The 19,566-nt window shown below is 49.4% G+C and overlaps 1 protein-coding gene across 2 annotated transcripts in view; it reads left to right on the top strand.

Annotated features, from left to right (window-relative positions):
- Positions 1 to 19,566, top strand: part of LOC146177952 (sarcospan-like) — a 221,227-nt gene that overhangs the window by 122,362 nt on the left and 79,299 nt on the right. The window contains exon 3 of one of the 2 annotated variants that reach the window (XM_084580672.1): positions 925 to 1,017. The exons of the other annotated variant lie outside the window; for it this stretch is intronic. Within the exon in view, the coding sequence (XP_084436798.1) occupies positions 925 to 1,017 (93 nt within the window). The remainder of the gene's footprint in view (positions 1 to 924; positions 1,018 to 19,566) is intronic. 2 annotated transcript variants of the gene reach the window in all.

Consider the following 19,566-nt stretch of genomic DNA (forward strand, 5'->3'; position numbering starts at 1 on the left):
GCATCGGTATCGAAAGAGATTGAGCATTGCCACGCCCAAATGTGGTCGCTTGGCTACTGTCCCTACGGTGGCAGCCATTTACTCCACATCCACCAGTGACCTTGCAGTTACTATTCGTCAGACTGTGCATGACGAGCTCACCTGCTGTCAAGATCTAACCTGCCTTCCCACTCAACAGCCATCTACGTGTCTGCTGCCTCAGCCTAAGCCCCTCATTGTCAACGCAGCGGACTATGTGGGTACCAGGTGCGCCAGCAGTCCCGATACTGTCTAGCTTGTCATGCTCCAAAATCGCACCACGAAGCACGTGCGTGCTCTACTGAGTAGCCGCCAGTCAACTATGTGGAGGACGTGACATCTAATGCCGTCCATATGGGTCCTGACAGCGGTGAGGTGTTCTTTATGCGGCACGTCAACAAGACATCGTCACTCTATTGTACCCCATACACCACCAGAACTATCCTGTTTAAATACTCGTTCTTTTTTTTTCGTGGCATCAGTGTCTGGAATATTTACTTATATGACTGCGTTAGGTACCAAAAACGCCACTGAAAAGTTCGAAGTTTAATTTTATCAAAGTTATCGACTTTGTGTATCCATTTGCTTTAACTGCTTTTTACATTTGTGTCGCATCGCATTACTCCTCCTGCAAGGATCCCAAAGGGTCTGAAGTACCATGTAAATGAATAAATAATGAATAGATTGGTCACATGTAGTAATTCGGACAAGGGAATAAGGAATCATGGACCTCAATGCCAGACCTTTTTCGAGTGCATTTTGCGTTGCCGAGCCTTTTCAGTGTAGAGACCACTATCAAGACCTGATTCAATGAACAGTGCTAGAAATGCTGAATTGCTGTGTGTGTCTTCAACCTTACAAGCGTGAAGATTTCTTAATCTGCTCTTTTTGCCTTTCTCATCACAGTTGCTGTCCGCCGGCATTGTAGGCATCATAGCAGTCTATAGCAACAGAAATTACAAGAGCCAGCAGAACCGCAAGCCAATCTTCGTGCTAAAGGTAAGATGACGCTCTGATACGTTTGCGGCATTCACGTACGCAATCAAGAAAGACTTTTTGCGGGGCCAGTTGGTGCAGCATTTTTTCAAAAATGCTGTCCATGCTGAGCGCTTGTCTTCTTTCATGTGAATGTGTTGTTAGCGCTTCGTCCATGCTTTGAAAAAAAAAAATTACGAGCGCCTCAAAACTATGACCTCGACCTTCTCTTAAAATAGATTGTTTCGGCAATTTTGCGCCCATGACATGCACGGCTGTCTTCGCAAGTCCGTGAGCGAGTTCTGTTTTTCAGAGAAGCCAACGTTAGAGTTCGGAAAAGTTCATCCTCATCATTATCATCATCAGCCTGACTATACACACTGCAGGGCGAAGGTCTCTCCCATATTCCTCCAATTAACAAGGTCCTGTGCTAGCTGCATCCACTGAATAGTTACCGAGATGTAAACATGTCACGACGCACAACGGCCAATATGGCTTTTCCGCAATACCTAGGACTTATCCTGACCGAAGAGCAGTCGACTGCAAAGCAAAGAGACGGCAGTACACATTCAACAAAACAAACTCAAAGTGAAACTTTGTTAATGCGACAGTTTGTTAAGAGATGCCGCTGTAGAGGACTCCCGAAATTTCGGCCATCTGGGGCTCTTTAACGTACACTGACAGCATGCATTGACGGACCCACACTGTAGTACACTGCCGAGGTTTGTAAGTTAAATCATAAATTGAACTGGCGAAATCTGTAGTGGCTAATCCGGAGAGCCACCTGCTCAAGTTTGAATGGTGCAACTAGCGCCTGCGTTAGTTTTCCTGCGTTTTCAATATTTTTCAGTGTGATCACGTTCAGCGAGTTTGGGTTGATGCCGCAATTCGGAGCCCTCCACTATAGCGGCGATCTTTCTTATTTCACTCCTTCCTTTTTCTTATGGCTGGGATCAGGAAGTGTGCTGCGCCTGTCCTGCCTTAAGAACGGCGCTCATATGGAGCCTCCCTTGACTACTCTCTTACCTCCTCTTCAGGGCAGCTGGCGCGCGGTGCAGCGTACGCGACTAGCATAAAATTACCTCAGCGAAAGAGAGCAGTACAGAGGTGACGCTGTACTACGATTGTTAAATGCTAGCAAATATGACGCGGCAGCCTATTTACTTAGGAATATGAATCAGGTTCTTTTCGCAGCACATCACGGAGCGCATAAGTAGTAGTAGAAGACTATTGAGGCTCAAAGCTTAGACGCCTAATACATCGATGGCTTGCTGGATGAGTAGGCGCTGTTCTTTTTCACCCTCAGCACCAAGCCAGTTCACCCAGGTCCAGTTAGTATGGGAGGGAGTCGGAAAGATACCCGATTGCAATGCAATCTGGCATGCAAATAGGCAGTGGGAAAGGTTGGCATGAGGGGAAGGGCAGTTGGGGCATGATGGATCCCGACGGAATTTGTACAGATATAGCTGTACAGGGGTTATGAATTTATTCAGCTGTATCTGCCGAAGGACATGAGCCTCCCGCACGGAGAGATTAGCATAAGGGTCGGGGTAAAGCTTGCGGTCTAAGCCAACAGCATTGTAATATTCGCTGAGACAGTCTCGGCCCGCCCTCCAAAGATCTTGGCCAGGGAATGAACGTTGCCCGGTAACGAGTTTCATGGGCGAGCTGGTTCGCCAGCACATTGCCGTCAATCGCCGAGTGCCCAGGGATACATCGGAAGAAGGCGCGGAAGGGCTGCAGCCCAACAGGTGCGGCCTCGATATGTGTGAGACGTTTAGGTTGAAGGACACGGTAGCAGCCTGGGAGTTAGTATATATAATAAACTGAGGCACAGGTGGGAGAGAATGGAAACATTGAGTAAAAAGAGTTTCAGTCACTGACCAAGTCAATATGAAAAAAGAATACGTTTCGGAACCCCTACGTTCCGAAACGTATTCTTTTTTCATATTGACTTGGTCAGTGACTGAAACTCTTTTTACTCAACTACCATGCCTGACCAGACGAACTTTCGTCGAACCCTTGACTAATGGAAACATTGAATGACATGAATGATGGAGAGGACGTCAAGTGAGATAATAGCCGGAGGATGCAGAAAGGGGCCGCTAGTGTGAGTGACACGGGTAGATACACGAGGATGAAAGAGGACCTGGCTTCCGAACCCGCGAGCAGCCACATAAGAGGCATCCGTGTGACTCCATGGGTATTGAAGGGCGGACTATGATGAGAGGCAGCAGCCTGTCGGCGGCCATCGTGCAGGACCGGCGACGTTGGCTGGAAGAGGAAGTATACGGAGGTTAGTAAACTCCGGAGGGGAAAGAGTTGGCAGAGGGACTGACTGGATGGGGAAAATGTTAGCCTGGTGGAGAAGCCAACGTCCATGAACTGTGCCGGGGAGGCGAGTTAGCTGTCCGTCGCGGTAAAGGTAAAGGAGACTGCGAAGAGGATGAAAAAGCCCGGTGGCATAAAGCTTATAAGTGGAAGTGGTTATGGGAAGACAAAGAGCAGCTTTATAAAGGCCGCGAAGAGCCATTGCCAGTCTTTCTAGCTGGCTCTGGGTGAATGAAAGATATGGTATAAAGTAAAGGAATTTGTTAAGAGCCAGCGTGTGAGCCAGTCGACAGGCGTGAGCTTCCCTCAGGCCAGAGGACCATCACACAACTCGGCAAAGTAAATGGGTGGCGGACTGACAGGTAGCAACAGCCGCATGGAGAGCCCGGACATTTTTGGCGGCATGCAGAGGCATGCCAAAAAAGCGATATTGAGAAACTTTGGGGATTGGAGAGCCGCCCAAGGTAAGGGAGATCAGTGAGTTGTGAGCTCGTTGATAAGCAGCGTGAGTCAAAAGTAGGCGTTTTGACTTCTTGGGCGCGGTAGACAGGCCCGCATGGTCAAGAAAACAAGAAATGTTATCCAAACCCTGCTAAATGGTGTCTTGAATGTGACCAGGAGATCCGTGCTAGCACCACAGTGTGATTTCGCCGGCGTAACAAAAAGTGCTGAAAATCGGGAATAGACAATAACTGAACCGCGAAAAGAGCCATGCCAATAATAAAAAGGGTTGGTGAAAGAACGGCACCCTGCAGGGTACCGCGGGTGAGATGATGAGTGTAGAAATGAAGTTAAATGCTTGGAAACGGGCCTCGCGATTAGGAAGAAAAGCTGGAATGTACATATCGGGAGCCGCAGTCGGTCCTGGAAAGGCAGGTAAGAGAATTGCCGCGAAACCTTCAAAACTGTATTTGTTTTTGTTAACAGCCGCCGGCATGCGGCCTTATCACTCAGATTCTGGATCGCGTATCAGTTCTGTATCCCGTGTTTGTTCATGCTCGTTGTCGCGATACGACGCGTTATCGTTTTCTTTGTCGCGAATGATGGGCCGAGAGCTGTCTCGAAGATTGCGATCACTTGTGTATGTTTCTACAATGTTCTAGGTTGTACTACAAGCAGTTTGCGACGTTATCTAGATTGTTCTGAGCAGCCTTTAAATTGAGCGTTGACGATTGCGACGGGCATTCTTTGTCCGACGACCGACGAGCACGTTTGTCGCTATCGCCGCCGCCGAGTTGCTTAGTTCTTTTGCGGGCGCAAGTCAGCCCAATAAAGAGTTTCTTCAGTGCAATCACCGACTCTTAATTTGTGTCATTGACCTTTTCACCACCACGTGACAATACGGTCATGGGAGACGCAATCGAATGCCTTGCGGACATCGACTGTGACTAGGGCGTGAAGCTGAGAGCTTCACGCCCTAGTAACAGTAACAGTAATGATCTGTTTTCCTCTTTTGACCACGGATATCGAATTGATTGTGTATTTCTGGATTTTAAAAAAAGCTTTTGATTCTGTACCTCATGTGCTATTATTACATAAGTTACGTTGTCTTGGTCTGCATCGCAATATCCTCGACTGGCTTCATTCATATCTCCAGGACCGCATGCAGCGTGTTGTAATTAACGGTTGTCACTCCGATTCCGTAAACGTCTCCTCAGGTGTGCCCCAGGGGTCTGTCCTTGGACCCCTTCTTTTTCTCATTTTTATTAATGATATTGTTCTTGACCTCACCTGCCAAGTTCGGCTATATGCTGACGACTGTGTGCTTTACCATGTTGTGGAAAGTTCTTCTGACGCATTAAAACTTCAGCGAGACTTAACTTTTATCCAGTACTGGTGCTCAAAATGGCAAATGTCTTTGAACATTTCAAAATGCAAACTTGTCTCGTTCACTCGTAAGCGTTCACCTCTACCGACCTGCTACTCAATAAATAATGTTCCCCTGCAAAAAGTTTCTGAATATAAGTATCTCGGCGTATATTTCACTTCTAACCTTACGTGGACGAGACAAGTTGAGCATATTACATCGAAAGCCTGCAGAATGTTTAATTTTTTAAAGCGTAATTTCAGCAAAGCGCAGTCAGATGTCAAGCAGCTCCTGTATCTCACTTACATAAGGCCAATTCTTGAATATGCATGCCTTGTATGGGATCCCCAGTTTATTTACTTATCAGACATGCTCGAACGCGTCCAAAATAATGCTGCCAAATTTGTGTCTAACAATTATAATTTTTCATCTAGTGTCACGTCTATTAAACATCATCTTGGTTGGGAATCTTTAGCTCACCGCAGAAAACATTTCAGACTGCAGATCATGTATCGCATTTATTTTGGAAAGATCAGCATTGACAAAGACCGGTACCTGCTTCAACCTCACTTTTTATCTAGACGACTTGATCGTCAGTGGAAGATCCGCGAAATAAAATGCCGGGCAGATGTGTATAAAACCTCGTTTTTTCCACTGACGATCAATGAGTGGAACCGGCTGCCAGCTGGCATCACTGAGTGTTGCACTGAAAATTTATTTCGGGATTTTTTATCGGATGTGTGACGTGGCGCCCAGTTCTCTTGCGTCTGTTTCCTTCATTACTTTGTTTTCGAGTGTTTTCATCACTTTGTTCGTCGCGCAGTTGCCCCCTTTAGATGCATGTTTCTCATTCTGCATTATCACTTGTGTCGTGTTATTTTCTTCATTTTTATGTATTTTATCGCTGGCGTTCCCAGCAAGATTATGCAATAATGCCTTCGGGCGCTGCAGGAACTTGAAATAAATAAATAAAAAAGTATGCTGTGAAGGAGGAGAAAACATTCATTAACGATGATATGATTTGGGAAGGGAGGTGCGTTTCGTTGTGGAGCTGGGTGGCAGACCCTATTCTAGGGCGCCATTGGCCGCCGCCGCTTCCCGAGCTCTCTGGACCAGGACACTCTGGGCCTCCAGGTCCGAGCTGGACAGGGCCGCCTCCCAGCCCTCCCTAGTTGGCTGTTTTATAGCTTTTATTTTTGTATTTTGCTGGCAGGCCCACACCATGCGGCATAGGACAGCATACTGCCCGCAAAATTCGCACCAACCCGTGATTGTCGGGTCCATGTGATTTAGTATGGCGGGATTTAGAAAACACCCGGTTTGGAGCTGTCCATGGTGGCACTCCTCAGATCTGTCGAGACTTTGTCGGGTCCCGGGAGTGCCCTCTTGCAGAGGCGTAAATAATTTGCAATGACCGCATAAGTTACAAATTATTTACTCCGTGCGTTAATTACTCCATAGCTCTCCTCTACGGCTCATCTCTCTCTCCACTTTCACTCCCCTTCGTCCCTTCCCTTACGGTTCGGTTACGGTGTCCGCAGAAAACAAGTGAGACTGTTACCGCGCCTTTCCCTTCCTATAAATGAATCAGTCCGCATAAGTTATGAGAGGGATTGGTATAATTGCCTCGGTAGAACCAGAGGATTTAGCGGAACCCCGGGGGAGGAACGCTCGGGCAGCCGCGTGAGTGGTCTCATTCCCCTCCACCCCCTGGTGACCGGGCACCCATATAACCTGTTTTTTACTAGTAGCCGAATCTTAGTTTTTCGTATGTGCCAATAATATTCTGCGGGCAAGTGGCGCTATCCTACCTGTAATTTCGCAGGCCTGTTGCGAGTCCGACATTAGGTAGGCTGCGTCGCAGTGGGTGGCGGCCAGTGCAATCGCCACTTCCTCCAACAACAGCGCGTCGTTAGTGTTTACTGAGAGCCCGTTCACCTGCCTTCCTTCGTGCACAACAGCAATGGTGCAGATGCCATCCTCGTTGGGACCCGCTGCATCCACGTTATATGTGGCTGTCTTACTGCCATAGTTATTTTGTATAAATTTTGCCCTGGCTTCATGCCTCCCCTGATGATACTCCCAATTCATGTTTTTGGGGAGCGGCTTAACCGTCAAAGTATTTTTCCACACTTCCGGGATGTCCACTCTGTTTTCAGTGGTGGGGAGAAGCCCTAGATTGAGGTCTCGGAGAACTTGCCTTCCGGTGCTCGTCACCGACAGCATAGAAATTGGGTTGTTCTGCGGGCCTGAATCAGCTACCCCCCTTATGGATCCCAAGTTGGGGCAGGCGCTTCCTAGACGCTCTCGCCGGGAGTCCTAGAGCCTTTTTTACCGCCGCCCGAATCATCGCGTCAAGCGTGCTACGGTCGCTCTTCCTCAGCTTGAGGTAGGGCGCCACCTACACCACACGACTAACGACGAACGCCTGAACCAGATGAACGTTTTCCTTTTCAAGAAGTCCACCGTGCTTACCAGATAGCCTGCCAATCATTCTACTAATTTAACAGGATAGTTAAGCGGGCGAGTTGGTTATACATCATCCAAAAAAACAGCGCGAACAAACGGGGATCAAACAGCGCTTGTTCCTGTTGTTTCTTCCTGTCGTCCCCGTTTGTTCGCGCTGTTTGTTTGGATGATCTACTAATTTGTTCGCAGGTGGACTTTAATTTTTTCAGGGCTGTGGCGTTGTTACCCCAGTTATCAATTTGTATTCCCAATAACCGAAGTGTGTTCACCTCTGGTATCGGAATGCCGTTTACGTAAATGTGTATGTATTGTTCTGGGTCTTTCTGCTTGGCAATGTGCAAAAGTTCTGATTTATTCTGAGCGCATTCTAGACCACATTCCGAGCGTAGTTTTCTACTACCGAGGCGGCCTCTTGGAGGGCCTCCTCCATCTGCCCTAGGTTGCCTAGGGACGACCAGATGTAATGCCGTCCGCATAGATGGCGTGGCGCACACCATCCACAGCGTTCAGCCTCTCTGGGAGGCCTATGAGGGCACCGTTAAAGAGCAGCGGAGAGAGAACAGCTCCTTGAGGCGTTCCTCGGGTTCCCATATTGACGGGTCCGAATTTTTCAAGTATGAGGAAAAGGTCCTGTGCAGAGACGCGGGGGCGAAACCAATTAGCTCATGAGGGAGCGAGTTCGAAGCCTCCAAATGCCGACTAGGCCTAACGAGCGCCATTCTTTTCCATCGTCTTGCCGACACAGCAGGTCAGAGAAATGGTCTAGAGATTGGAAAGGGCCGGAGGCTTACCAGGTTTAGGAATGAGACAAATAAGTGCGGAAGTCCAGGACGATGGCGGAGATTCTTCCCAGGCTGTGTTATAAAGGTTGAAAAGGAGCTCTTTTGTGTTATTGGGAAGATTGCGAAGAGCTGAGTAAGTGATTCCATCTTCACCAGAAGTCGACCGAGTGGCGTTAGCAAGAAGGGCAGCTTCAAGTCGGCGCAGTGAAAAAGGGGTATCGAGGTCATTGCTTGCACCCCTTGCACAACCTGCCTTCATTCTGATACAATCAGATTGATGGGTCACTTTATATAGAACGCCTCGGCCACCTCACGTACCACCTGGCTACGGCTCCTCTTCAAAACTTTATTATCTGCCAACAAAAGCAGGCATGGCTTATCGCGTGTAGCTTCTGGGCATGCTCCACAGTGGAGGAGGAAATTTGACCCGGTACCTGATTTCATCGAAATCTGGTGTTCTGTTAGGCGATAATTCAAATAACGGCCTATCTCTTCGATGTAAACCCTGCCACAGGTGAGGGGGACCTCATAGACAACACCCATCAGGCACCTGACGAAACGAGTGGCATGACGCTTGTTTCACCTTTCAGGCGACATGGGAGGGTCTAACCTTTACCCACGAATTGTTGGAAGATCAACGCGAAGCGCACTGTAACTGTGGAAGAGGTTGTTTCACTTTTCAGACGACATGTGAGGGGTCTAACCTTTACCCACGAATTGCCGGACCATAACAAGCTACAGTTATTAGATAATAACCTGATAGTAACACCGGATCACGTGTGCTCGATGTATTCGCCAAGGGCACGAAAAGACTTGCTGCCGTTCGGTTCAGCAGATTCCAAGACTGTGACATGTCTCGAAAGCGCTAAAACAGCATGGACGGAGAAGAAACAGACAGGAACAAGCGCTGCACCAACTAGCCCGATCCGCCACCCTTCCAAGACTGTAAAGCGGGCCATCGGAGCGCATGCTTGCAGGGCGCCTTGTCCAAGTCTTGCACCTGGTAAACAAGAGCTTCGGCAATGAGGTTATTAGGCTGGTTTTCCTGCTGGTCTGTTTCCTGTCTCAGTCATTGTTGCTGTGGCAGATACTTTTCTGCACAAATTAAAAATAGGACGTGCCGGGGTGGTGGCCGTTCTAAGGAAATGAGACCAGCAGTTTTGCTGTATGTGCGCAGGGTTTCGTACATTAGGAAGAATGACGAGCTGTTTTCGTGCATCGAATATTGCATTGATAAGTAAGGCGTTGTCACCTTCCAAAACGAGGTGGCCTTTCCGTCGCTGGCTTCCTAGAATTACTACTATTTAAATTCAACCTATACTACTTGGGATGGTAAACTTTACCTGCAGAAAAAGGAATGTGCATTAATTCATGTATAGCACCTGTGATCAGTTATCCGTTACTCGCAAAAAAAAAAGACAAAATTCTCCAACGACTTTTAGAGAATCAAAATGTTTGCACTATTTTCAGTTTGTTGATGATTTTCTTGTTTTGTTACATACCGACGTCCAAGAGTTTGATTCCGTAATGCATCAGGTTAAAGATAATTTTGTTCAGTGCCTTCACCCGCTTACATTGACTCGTGAAGCACTTGAAAATAACGAGATAAGATTTCCTGATCTCAGACTCAGCTTCGTGCCAAATCACACTTGCTTGTCTTATGAACCACGAAGCAACAAGCCACCGCTTCCGTTTACGTCATCGCGCTCTAAGCTCGTAAAACGCACCGTGGCTGAGTCATGCTATAGCAATGAACAAAGCATGCTTTCACACCATAGAAGAAAGTTTCAGCCACCCAACCGACCTCCTTGTCAAGGCAGGATATCTCAAGCAACTGCTCTTGTCTGTTTCAGAATCGATGCTTTCCTGTTTAATCAAAAACAAAAAGAAGGAACTGACAGAATCCAGCAAGGAAAAACAAAAAACCTGCTGTTCCCTATATCCACAAATGTTCCCATATGCTAAAGAAGACAGGCAACCGAGATAACGTTAGAGTTGTTTTCTCGGCTCCCGAAAAGCTTGGGAAATTCTGCAAGCTTGTTAACGCTGAATCCTTACCAGAAAAGTGGACTTTAAAACATGAAAACCAATTTGTTGCATGCAAAGAAGGTGTTATGTACTCCATACCATTATCAAGCGGTAAACGCTACGTCGGCCAGACAGGCCTTAACGAGCGCCTAAGGGAGCACAATATTAATGTTTTTAACACAGTTAAAGGGCATCTCGGCGTCCATTGCAGAGACCGTAAAGGTACAGACTGCCAGCCATCTTTCAAACAAACAAAAGTGTTAAATAGTGAAATTATTGAAGCCTGCTCAAAGAACGTCAGCAGCGCGTCCTTGGCGTTGTCAGCTAAGGAACTAAGATTTCTTGCTACAGGGAAGGGACGAGGCGGCATCAATTGTGTTTTTCGCGTCCATAATCAAATGTGTAACCCTCTATGTTTTCTTTTCTTGTTTGGAGCCTCATCTGTGTATTTCCACGTTCCAAGCAATAAACATCAGTTGCAAGTCAGCGCTTGTCCGTGCGTGTGTCTTCCTTCGGTCCTTATCTATGTCGTGCTGTTCTTCTTCAGAATGTGACAACGTTCTGCGGTTTACCGGTGGTTTTGTCAGCCCCGTGCAAGTTCGCCTCATTGTGCCCTCGGATTATGTGCGAACGGAGGAGTAAGGCAGACTGCGTCATGCGTCATGCCACTCGTTTCGTCAGATGCATGATGGGTGTCGTATATGAGGTCCTCCTCACCTGGGGCAGGGCGTTGTTTGAATCACCGCCTAAAAGAACATCAGCTTTCTATGAAATCAGGTACCGGGTAAAATTTGCCTTTCCATTGTGGTGCATGCCTAGACGCTATACGCGATAAGCCATGCCTGCCTTTGCTGCAGATACTAAAGTTTTGAAGTAACCAGGTGGCACGGGAATTGGCCCAGGTGTTCAATATAAAGACGAAAGGTGAAGTTTGCTTAAGTGACCCATCAATCAGATTATATCATAATAGAGGCAGGTTTTTAGGCTGAGCGTAGTGTTTGACTTGATAGGTTGAGCTATATAAATGGTAAGCTTTTTTCAAATAAATATCCGTTGCGTTGCGTTTGTGGCGTTCACTTCTTGCCCTCGTCTTTTTGTGCGCAGTACCACCCTTTTATTTATCATCATTGACCGACTCCGCCAACAACGCTATCTCATAAGCATCAGTTCAGTTCAGTTCAGTTCAGTCATTCAGTCGTGTCCGACTCTTCGTGACCCTATGGACCATGTCACGCCACGCTTTCCGGTCTCTCACTATCTTTTTAATATCACATAACTTCATCGGCAGCTTCTCGAGGATGCCATCTAACCATCGCGTTCGCTGCCTACCCCTTTTTCGGCGACCCTCAACCTTTCCTAACATCAAATCTTTCTCCAGCGACTCCTCTCTTCTCATCAGATGAACAAAGTAGCTGAGCTTTAACTTTAGAATTTCACCCTCCAAGGAGCAGTCAGGGTTTATGGTCGACAATAATGACTTATTTGATCTTCTGGCAGTCCATGGTTCTCTCAAGAGTCTCCGCCAGCACCGCAATTCAAACGCGTCAATTCTTCGCCGGTCGGCCTTCTTCACATCCAACTCTCGCATACATACATCACAACTGGAAAGACCATAGCACGAGTTATACGGATCTTGGTTGGCAGACTAATGTCTCTACTCTTTGCTAGTCTCTACTCTTTACTAGGCGGTCAAGGCTAACCATGGCTCTCTTTCCCAGAAGAAGGCGTCTCCTAATTTCATGGCTGCAGTCTCCTTCCGGGGTAATCTTGGAGCCCAAGAAGAGAAAATCTGTCACAGCTTCCACTTCTTGTCCATTGATGCTCCAGGACTTGATAGGGCAAGACGCCATGATCTTTGTCTTTTTAATGTTCAGTTTAAGCCCAAACTTCTCACTCTCTTCTTGTATATGCATCAGAAGTCTCTTGAGTTCCACTTCACTTTCTGCCAATAAAGTGGTATCATCCGCATATCTAAGGTTGTTGATACATTTTCCAGCAATCTTCACTCCAGCTGAAGACTCGTCCAGACCGGCCTTCCTCATGATGCACTCTTCATATAGGTTAAATAGGCAGGGCGACAGTATGCAGCCTTGCCTCACTTCTTTCTCAATCGGAAACCAACCAGTAAGGCCATGCCCAGTTCTGACTGTGGCCTCTTGCCCTTCGTACAGGTTCCTGAGGAGACAGATGAGGTGAATTGGAACTCCCAACTCTTGGAGAGCTTGCCACAATCTGCTGTGATCTACGCTGTCAAACGCTTTCGCATAATCAATAAAGCAGAAGTAGATGGGTTTCTGAAACTCTCTTGCTTTTTCCATGATCCAGCGAAGGTTGGCAATTTGGTCTCTAGCTCCTTTGCCCTTGCGAAATCCAGCTTGCACGTCCGGAAGCTCCCGATCCACATGCTGCTGCAGCCTACCTTGGAGCATTTTCAACATCACCTTGCTAGCATGCGAAATAAGCGCGATTGTACGGTAGTTGGAACCATCTTTGGAACTCCCTTTTTTTGAAATAGGGATGTAAACTGACCTCCTCCAATCCTGTGGCCACTGCAGGGTTGTCCAAATCTTCTGACATAATGTATGCAGAATGTTAACAGCGTCATAGTTGAGGAAGCATATGTCACATAAGGAGGGTTTGGTTTGGTTTGGTTTGTGGGGTTTAACGTCCAAAAGCGACCCAGGCTATGAGAGACGCCGTTGTGGAGGACTCCGGAAATTTCGACCGCTTGGGGTTCTTTAACATGCACTGACATCGCACAGCACACGGGCACCTTGCTTTTCGCCTCCATCGAAAAGCGGCCACCGAGGCCGGTATTCGAGCCCGCGTCCTTGGGAACAGTGGTGGTGATTGTGGTGAAAAACTTTATATTTGGGAGCCTTAAGTGATTGCATGCTAATGACGGGTCGGCTCTTGGCTTCGTGTTGTGGCCGGAAGCTGGTGCTTCCCAGCGACACCCAAAGTCCAGTCCGTCAGCCGCTTTTCAACGGCCGGGTCAGAGCTGGACACGGCAGCCTCCCATCGCTCGAGGTCGGAGAGTTGCCAAATATCTGGAGGGTAGAATTCCGAGCATTTGATCATAATGTGTTCAAAATGAGCTTTACGTGCCCCCCCCCCCCAGGGTGCACTGTGGCGAGAACAGTCCTGGATAGATCAAAGCTAAGAAAGCAGGGGACGGGAAGCTGGCGCCACGTCACCTGTTGTAGCTTAGTCATAGATTTATGAGGAGGAGGGTAGATGGTTCGTTGATCACAGTAATGGAGAGAGAGATTTCGTGATAGGATACCATGCGCTCGCGAGCATCTCCCCAGGCAGTGGCATTCCCTGCTCGGCTGACGTATCCTCGAGCAAAAGAGTGAGCTGGTTCGTTGCCTGGGTGACCCGTGTGAGCGGGCACCCATATTAATTGAATAGGGTGTTCGGGTGGGGGGAGGGAGGCGAAGAACCGGAGGCTGGGCTAGAGATCCGACCGCGAGCGCAGTTCCGTACGGCGGATTTAGAGTCGCTAAAGATGGTCGTGGCTCGGGTAGTACCTGTGGTGAGGGCAACCGCCGCCACCTCCACCTCCAAAGAAGTGGAGGCAAACGTTGTACCGGCCGCGACCAGTTGCAGAGCTGGAAACAGCGCTGAGGGCGAACGCAGGGCGGGAGGGGTATGAGGTAGCGTCTACGTAAACGGTCTCTGGCTGGAAGCCATAGTTTTTATGAAGAGCTTCTGCGCGTGCCTTGCGGCGAGCGACATGGTGCTCTGGGTGCATATTCTTTGGCAGGGGATGCGCCTTAAGAACGCGGTGTATCGCAGGGGGAAGTGTATGTTGTGTAGAGCAGTGACCGGGGGGTGAGAGATGGATGCGAGCAAAGATGTTCCGGCCGGTGAGAGTAGATGATAATCCCTCCAACTGGGCTGAGCGGTGGGCTTCCGTGAGCTCAGCTAGGGAGATATGGATGCCCATGTGAAGAAGGCGTTCATTGGAGGTGTAGCGGGATAAGTTGAGGGCGGCCTTGTATGCCTGTCGGATAAGGCTGTTAATCTTGTCTTCCACCACCCGCGTGAGGAACAGGTAGGGGAGCGAGTACACAACATGGCTCAGGACAAATGCCTGTACCAGGCGTCTAAGGTCATGCTCGCGCATGCCACGATGGCGATTGGCTATGCGGCGAATGAGGCGGATTGTTTGATGAACCATCAACATAAGCTTAGTGATGGTTGCGATATTCTTGCCATTGTTTTGTATCAGGATACCAAGAATCCTGATTTTGTCCGCTTCTGGTATCCAGGTGTTGTCAATTGTCAAGAAGATAGGGGGAGGAGGGCCTTTGTCTGTGCGACACCTAGGAGGTCGGAGTATGAGAAGCTCCGATTTGGTAGGGGAACAAGCCAAGCCGACATTTGCGGCAAAAGATACTACAATGTCTGCTCCGGCCTGTAATGTATCTTCCATGGTGCCAATGTTACCTGTGGTGGTCCACAGTGTAATATCATCGGCGTATAAGGAATGGGACAGGCCAGGGATTTGGTTGAGGGCATGTGCCATGGGGATAAGGGTAATGTTAAAAAGCAGTGGAGAGAGGACAGAACCATGTGGGGTGCCAATGCTGCCGAGTTTGAAAGATGGAGATGAGAGGGAGCCGATGGTGATTTCTGCTGTGCGGTGGCTAAGAAAGGCGGATATGTACTGGTGGACACGCAAGCCGACTTGAAGCGATGAGAGAGCATCTAAAATGGCTGCGTGACGGACATTATCAAAGGCCTTTGTGAGATCTAGAGCAAGAATTTCTCGGGTGCGCTTTGCGTGGCGGGGATAAAGGACATCTTCTGACAGCTGCAGCATAACATCCTGTGTGGCGAGATGTGGCCGGAAGCTGACCATTGTGTCAGTGAAGAGGTTGTGGTCGTCTATGTGGTTCTGTAGGCGTGCGAGCACATGTTCAAAGAGTTTGCCAAGACAGGAAATGAGAGATATGGGTCGAAGATTCTTGATGTAGAGTGATTTGCCGGGTTTAGGGATAAATGTGATACGGGCGTGTGTCCACTGGGCTGAAAGGGTTCCCGTGCGCCAGCATTGGTTGAAGAGGTCCGTGACCGATCGACAGACGGGTAATCCAACTTACGAAGCATTGTATTTGTGACTCGGTCCGTCCCCGGAGCTGATGTCGTCCTGAGGCGGTGCATCGCCGCCCTGACTTCAGCTGAAGAAATTCCCTCGTCAAGGGCAGGGTTAGGAGAACCGGTGTAGGAAGGGAGGGGGGTAGAAGGGGTTGTAGTGATGTACTGATCTTTTAAGGTCTGAAGGAGGGCGTCATCGTCTAGGGGGAGCTGATGAATAATGCGGGTAATATTCTTACGCTGCGTGGCCTTGGTGTGCCCAGGATCAAGGAGGTAGCATAAAAGCGATCAGGTGTTTTTAAGGCCTAGATTACCGCTCATGCGGTCACAGAGCTGCCCCCACTGCTGGTGAGCGAGGTCCCTTGTATGAGCTTCAATTTCTTTCACAAAGCGGGAAATTCGCCGTTTGAGACTGCGATTATGCTTTTGGGACAGCCAGCGTTTCTGAAGGCTGGCGTGTGCCTCCCACATGTAGAGAAGGCGACTATCCACAGCTGACGTATCCTCTGGTTCCGCTATAGTGGATGTCGCCGACTCCACATCCTGTGTGAGAGAAGCCACCCAGGCCTCCAGGTCCACAATGGTGTCCGGGGCGTTTTGCCGGATGCGGCAAAATCGATCCCAATCGACCACCCAGGCCTGATTGCGTTTTGGTGGGGTGAGGGAAGAGATGGAGAGCTCGGTGCATAAAATGTAATTATCACTGCCTGATGAGTGAGTGGTATTAGTCCAGCGGCTTTCTCGAACGCATCTTGAGAGAGTCAAGTCTGGGCTTGCGTCGTGCTGAACGCTAGATCCGATTCGGGTGGGATAGGAGGTGTCGTTGAGAATAGAAAGCCCTTAGTCGTGAACGAAAGACGAAATTGCCGTACCTTTACGGCAGTTCTTTCGGTACCCCAGCTGGTATGGCTAGCATTGAAGTCGCCAACCACTAGTAGGATCCTTCCGCGCTAACTGTGAGGGCTTTCTTGATTGCGCCAATGAGGGGGCAGGAGGGCTCTTGGGAGGGCTATAGAGGTTGAGAACAAAAAGCGTGTGTGCTTTTCGTGCGCGGGGTAGGAGTTCCGGCAAGAGACCATCCACGTCATCCAACTCAAGAGGGTGTTCGACCGCGGTAAAGTTGCGGTGCACCAACGACACTACCCTGGATTGAGGCTGGGTGGAGGGCTCGTAAGTAGTATAGTCGCGGAGCTTAACCGAAACAAGCGTCTCCTGCAGCGTTATCACTGCCGGTACCTCGTTAGGGGATAGGGTAGATAAGTGAAGCTGCAGATTATTCCGCTTTGTGCGGAAACTTCTGCAGTTCCACTGCCACACGCTAATTCTGTTGGGGTGTGCCGCCATGTTGGGTGCTATCGGTAATAGCTAAAGGGATGGGTAGTACAGTGCAACCTCTGAGGAGAAGCTCACAAACTTGGGTTTGAATTTGAGAAAACGAGGCTTCTTGAGCACTTTGACGCTTCTCAATAGCCTCTAGTCGTTTTCCAGCGTTCGTAATCCAGTTCTGGGTTTCGGAGCGGAAAGATTGTACCGAGGGTTCCAGGGACTGCATTGCCGTCTTAAGGAGGGCAGTCTGGTCTGGCATTGATGGCTCGGAAGGAACTACCCCAGTGGCTATCTTGCGTTTTGCGGGAACTCCACGAGCAGGTGACGTAGCGCGAGAAGAGGAGGCGGAGGGGGGAGAATTTGAAGGAGTTTTGGAAATGGGGGGAGGTGCTTGGGTTTGCAATATTGCAGGGGACTGCTCTCGCCTTAAAAGGAGCTTTAGCTGCCGTTTAAGCTCGGCAATTTCTTGACGCTGTGTTTTTAACTGAGCTTTAAGTTTTGCGCTCTCTCGCTCGAGCGGGGAAGACTGCGGCCTCCAGCTCACCTGTTTCGCCGATTCCTGTACTGTTTGGCCCGGGAGTGGCGGGAAAGACCTCGAGCGGCTTCTGCTTTGGCCATGGCGGGATCCCGTCTTGGAGCGGCTGCGCGTCTTCCAAGACAATCGAAACCCGCTTCTTGATGATCTAGAAGACTTGAGAGTTGTCTCAGGAGGTCGAGCGTCCGAAAGCGTTATCGGTGGTGTGGATTTTTTGGATGAGTTTCCGGAGCGTTCGAAGCGCACTTTGCAGCGTTTGGTCCCCGTGAAGTGGGCTTCACCGCATTAGATGCACCTGGGCGTGCTGTCCGGCGTTTGCTTGGGTGGATGGGCAACGCCGCAGCGGGAGCACAGATCAGTCTTCTCCTTGGGACAGACGTCGGCACGATGTCCAGGCTTCCGACAGTTGAAGCAAGCTTCAACTTTTGCCTTGAATGTGTAGCAAAAATAAATAGTGCCTAGAAGTTGAGTTGACGCGGTACCTCCGCGGTGTCGATGAACGTGACTAACATTGACTTGGTCCTGCCGAGCTGCCGGGCGTCGGTGATAGTGAAGGACTTGCTCTGATTAAGGGCCACAAGGTCTTGAAAGATTTCGTCTTGCGTCTGATTGTAGACGGCTTTATAAATAATGCCTCTTACGGCGTTGTCAGGGGCCGCGACATAAGCTTTCAGGGTGTACATCTGGTCGTTGAGGCGAAGTCCTTGCATGCGGACAAACTGTTTCATTCGAGTTTCAGAAGGTGTGCTCACCGTGAATGAGTTGTTGTGAGGGTTGATGCGCAACTTGTCGTTGATTCTGGCTTCGTGGTAGTCGACTACTGCTTCAGCGTAGATCAGAGGCAGGAGTGCACCTCCATTGATTAGGCGAAGATCCAATCCCCCGCCCGGTCGGAAAACAACCTTGTAGTCCGATGTCGGCAACCGGGGAAGAGGAGCATGCCTCTTCAGCTTGGGAGTGGAAGTTTTGCCTTTCGGCGCGGAAGCAAGGTTGTCCGAACTTGTCGAGGCTCCAGCAGACGCGGACTCGCCGCTGTCCAAGGCTTGCTTCCGGTTGGGGTAGAGCTTGTTCCGGGCTCGCACCGCACTGGCCCAATGACGATCGTTATGAAATTCTTCTGGTGCAATATCTTCTCCTTCTACACGAACTTCCATCTTGAAAGATGAAGCAGTGAAGGAGTTTGGTCGATGAGCAGCCGGCGGCGCTAGGCCTGGCCGGCAAATGTATGAGCCCTTGGTGAGCTAGGCCTGACGAGATGCGCTCGGCATGAAGAAATCTTCAAAAGATGAGAAAATATAGGCATAGATTGTCCGAAAATGTGTGAACCTGGCGCGGAGAACCTTCACTGACCGATTTGATGGCGATCAGGTCATTTCAGGTCGTAATTCCGCCACGTAAGTTGAAAACCACAGGAGCCGATGTCCGCAGACTCCGAACGCGCCGTTGGCACTCTTTGGGAACAGTAGCCGAGCGCCGTAACCACTGCGCCACCCTGGCGGGGTGATCTACTTCTTGTGCTGCGCATCCACATTGAGATCATATCGGCGATGGTCCTATTCATTCTTTCCTGAGCCCATTACTTTGAGGGTGATGAGCCGTAGTCTTGCGGTGGCGTGTGCGGCTGGGTTCTAACACGTCTCGAATGAGCTGTCCCGTGAACTCTGTGCGCATCTGTAATCATATACTCGAGGCAGCGTGCCTTAAGACAATTTTGTGCGTGAAAAAAGTGATCTCGGAAGAAGTGCTCCGTAGCACCGCCTTCGTTTCGCATACCTCGGTAAATAGTTGCAACAATCACCAATTTGTTACTGGCTGCAGGTCAAGGGAAGAACCCAGATCGTTACCGCCTTAGTCGAATAGAATAGTAGTTCGTGCAATTGGCTGCAGCAAACCTGCAGGCTTGAGCGGTAGTGACTTACGGCGTTGGCACTGGTGGCAGCCCCTGACGTACTGGTGAACAGTAGGCTTCCAAAGCACCGTCGAGCGCCATCTCTGACAGAAAAATAGAAACTGGGGATACACGCGGCGGCACCACCTAGGCATCCCGTGCAAGTTTTCTCCTTTCGCTCGCTCGCTTCCGCGCACGTGCAGACGTCTCGCGCTGCTTTGTCGCGTGGGCACACACTGGACGCCGCCGGCTCAGCCAACGCCTCCTATAAGACAGGAAGCGTTGGCTCAGCCAACGCTCA

This window comes from Amblyomma maculatum, chromosome 10, assembly GCF_055883805.1.
Source record: "Amblyomma maculatum isolate TAMU_Amacu chromosome 10, ASM5588380v1, whole genome shotgun sequence".
Classification (NCBI taxonomy): Eukaryota; Metazoa; Arthropoda; class Arachnida; order Ixodida; family Ixodidae; genus Amblyomma; species Amblyomma maculatum.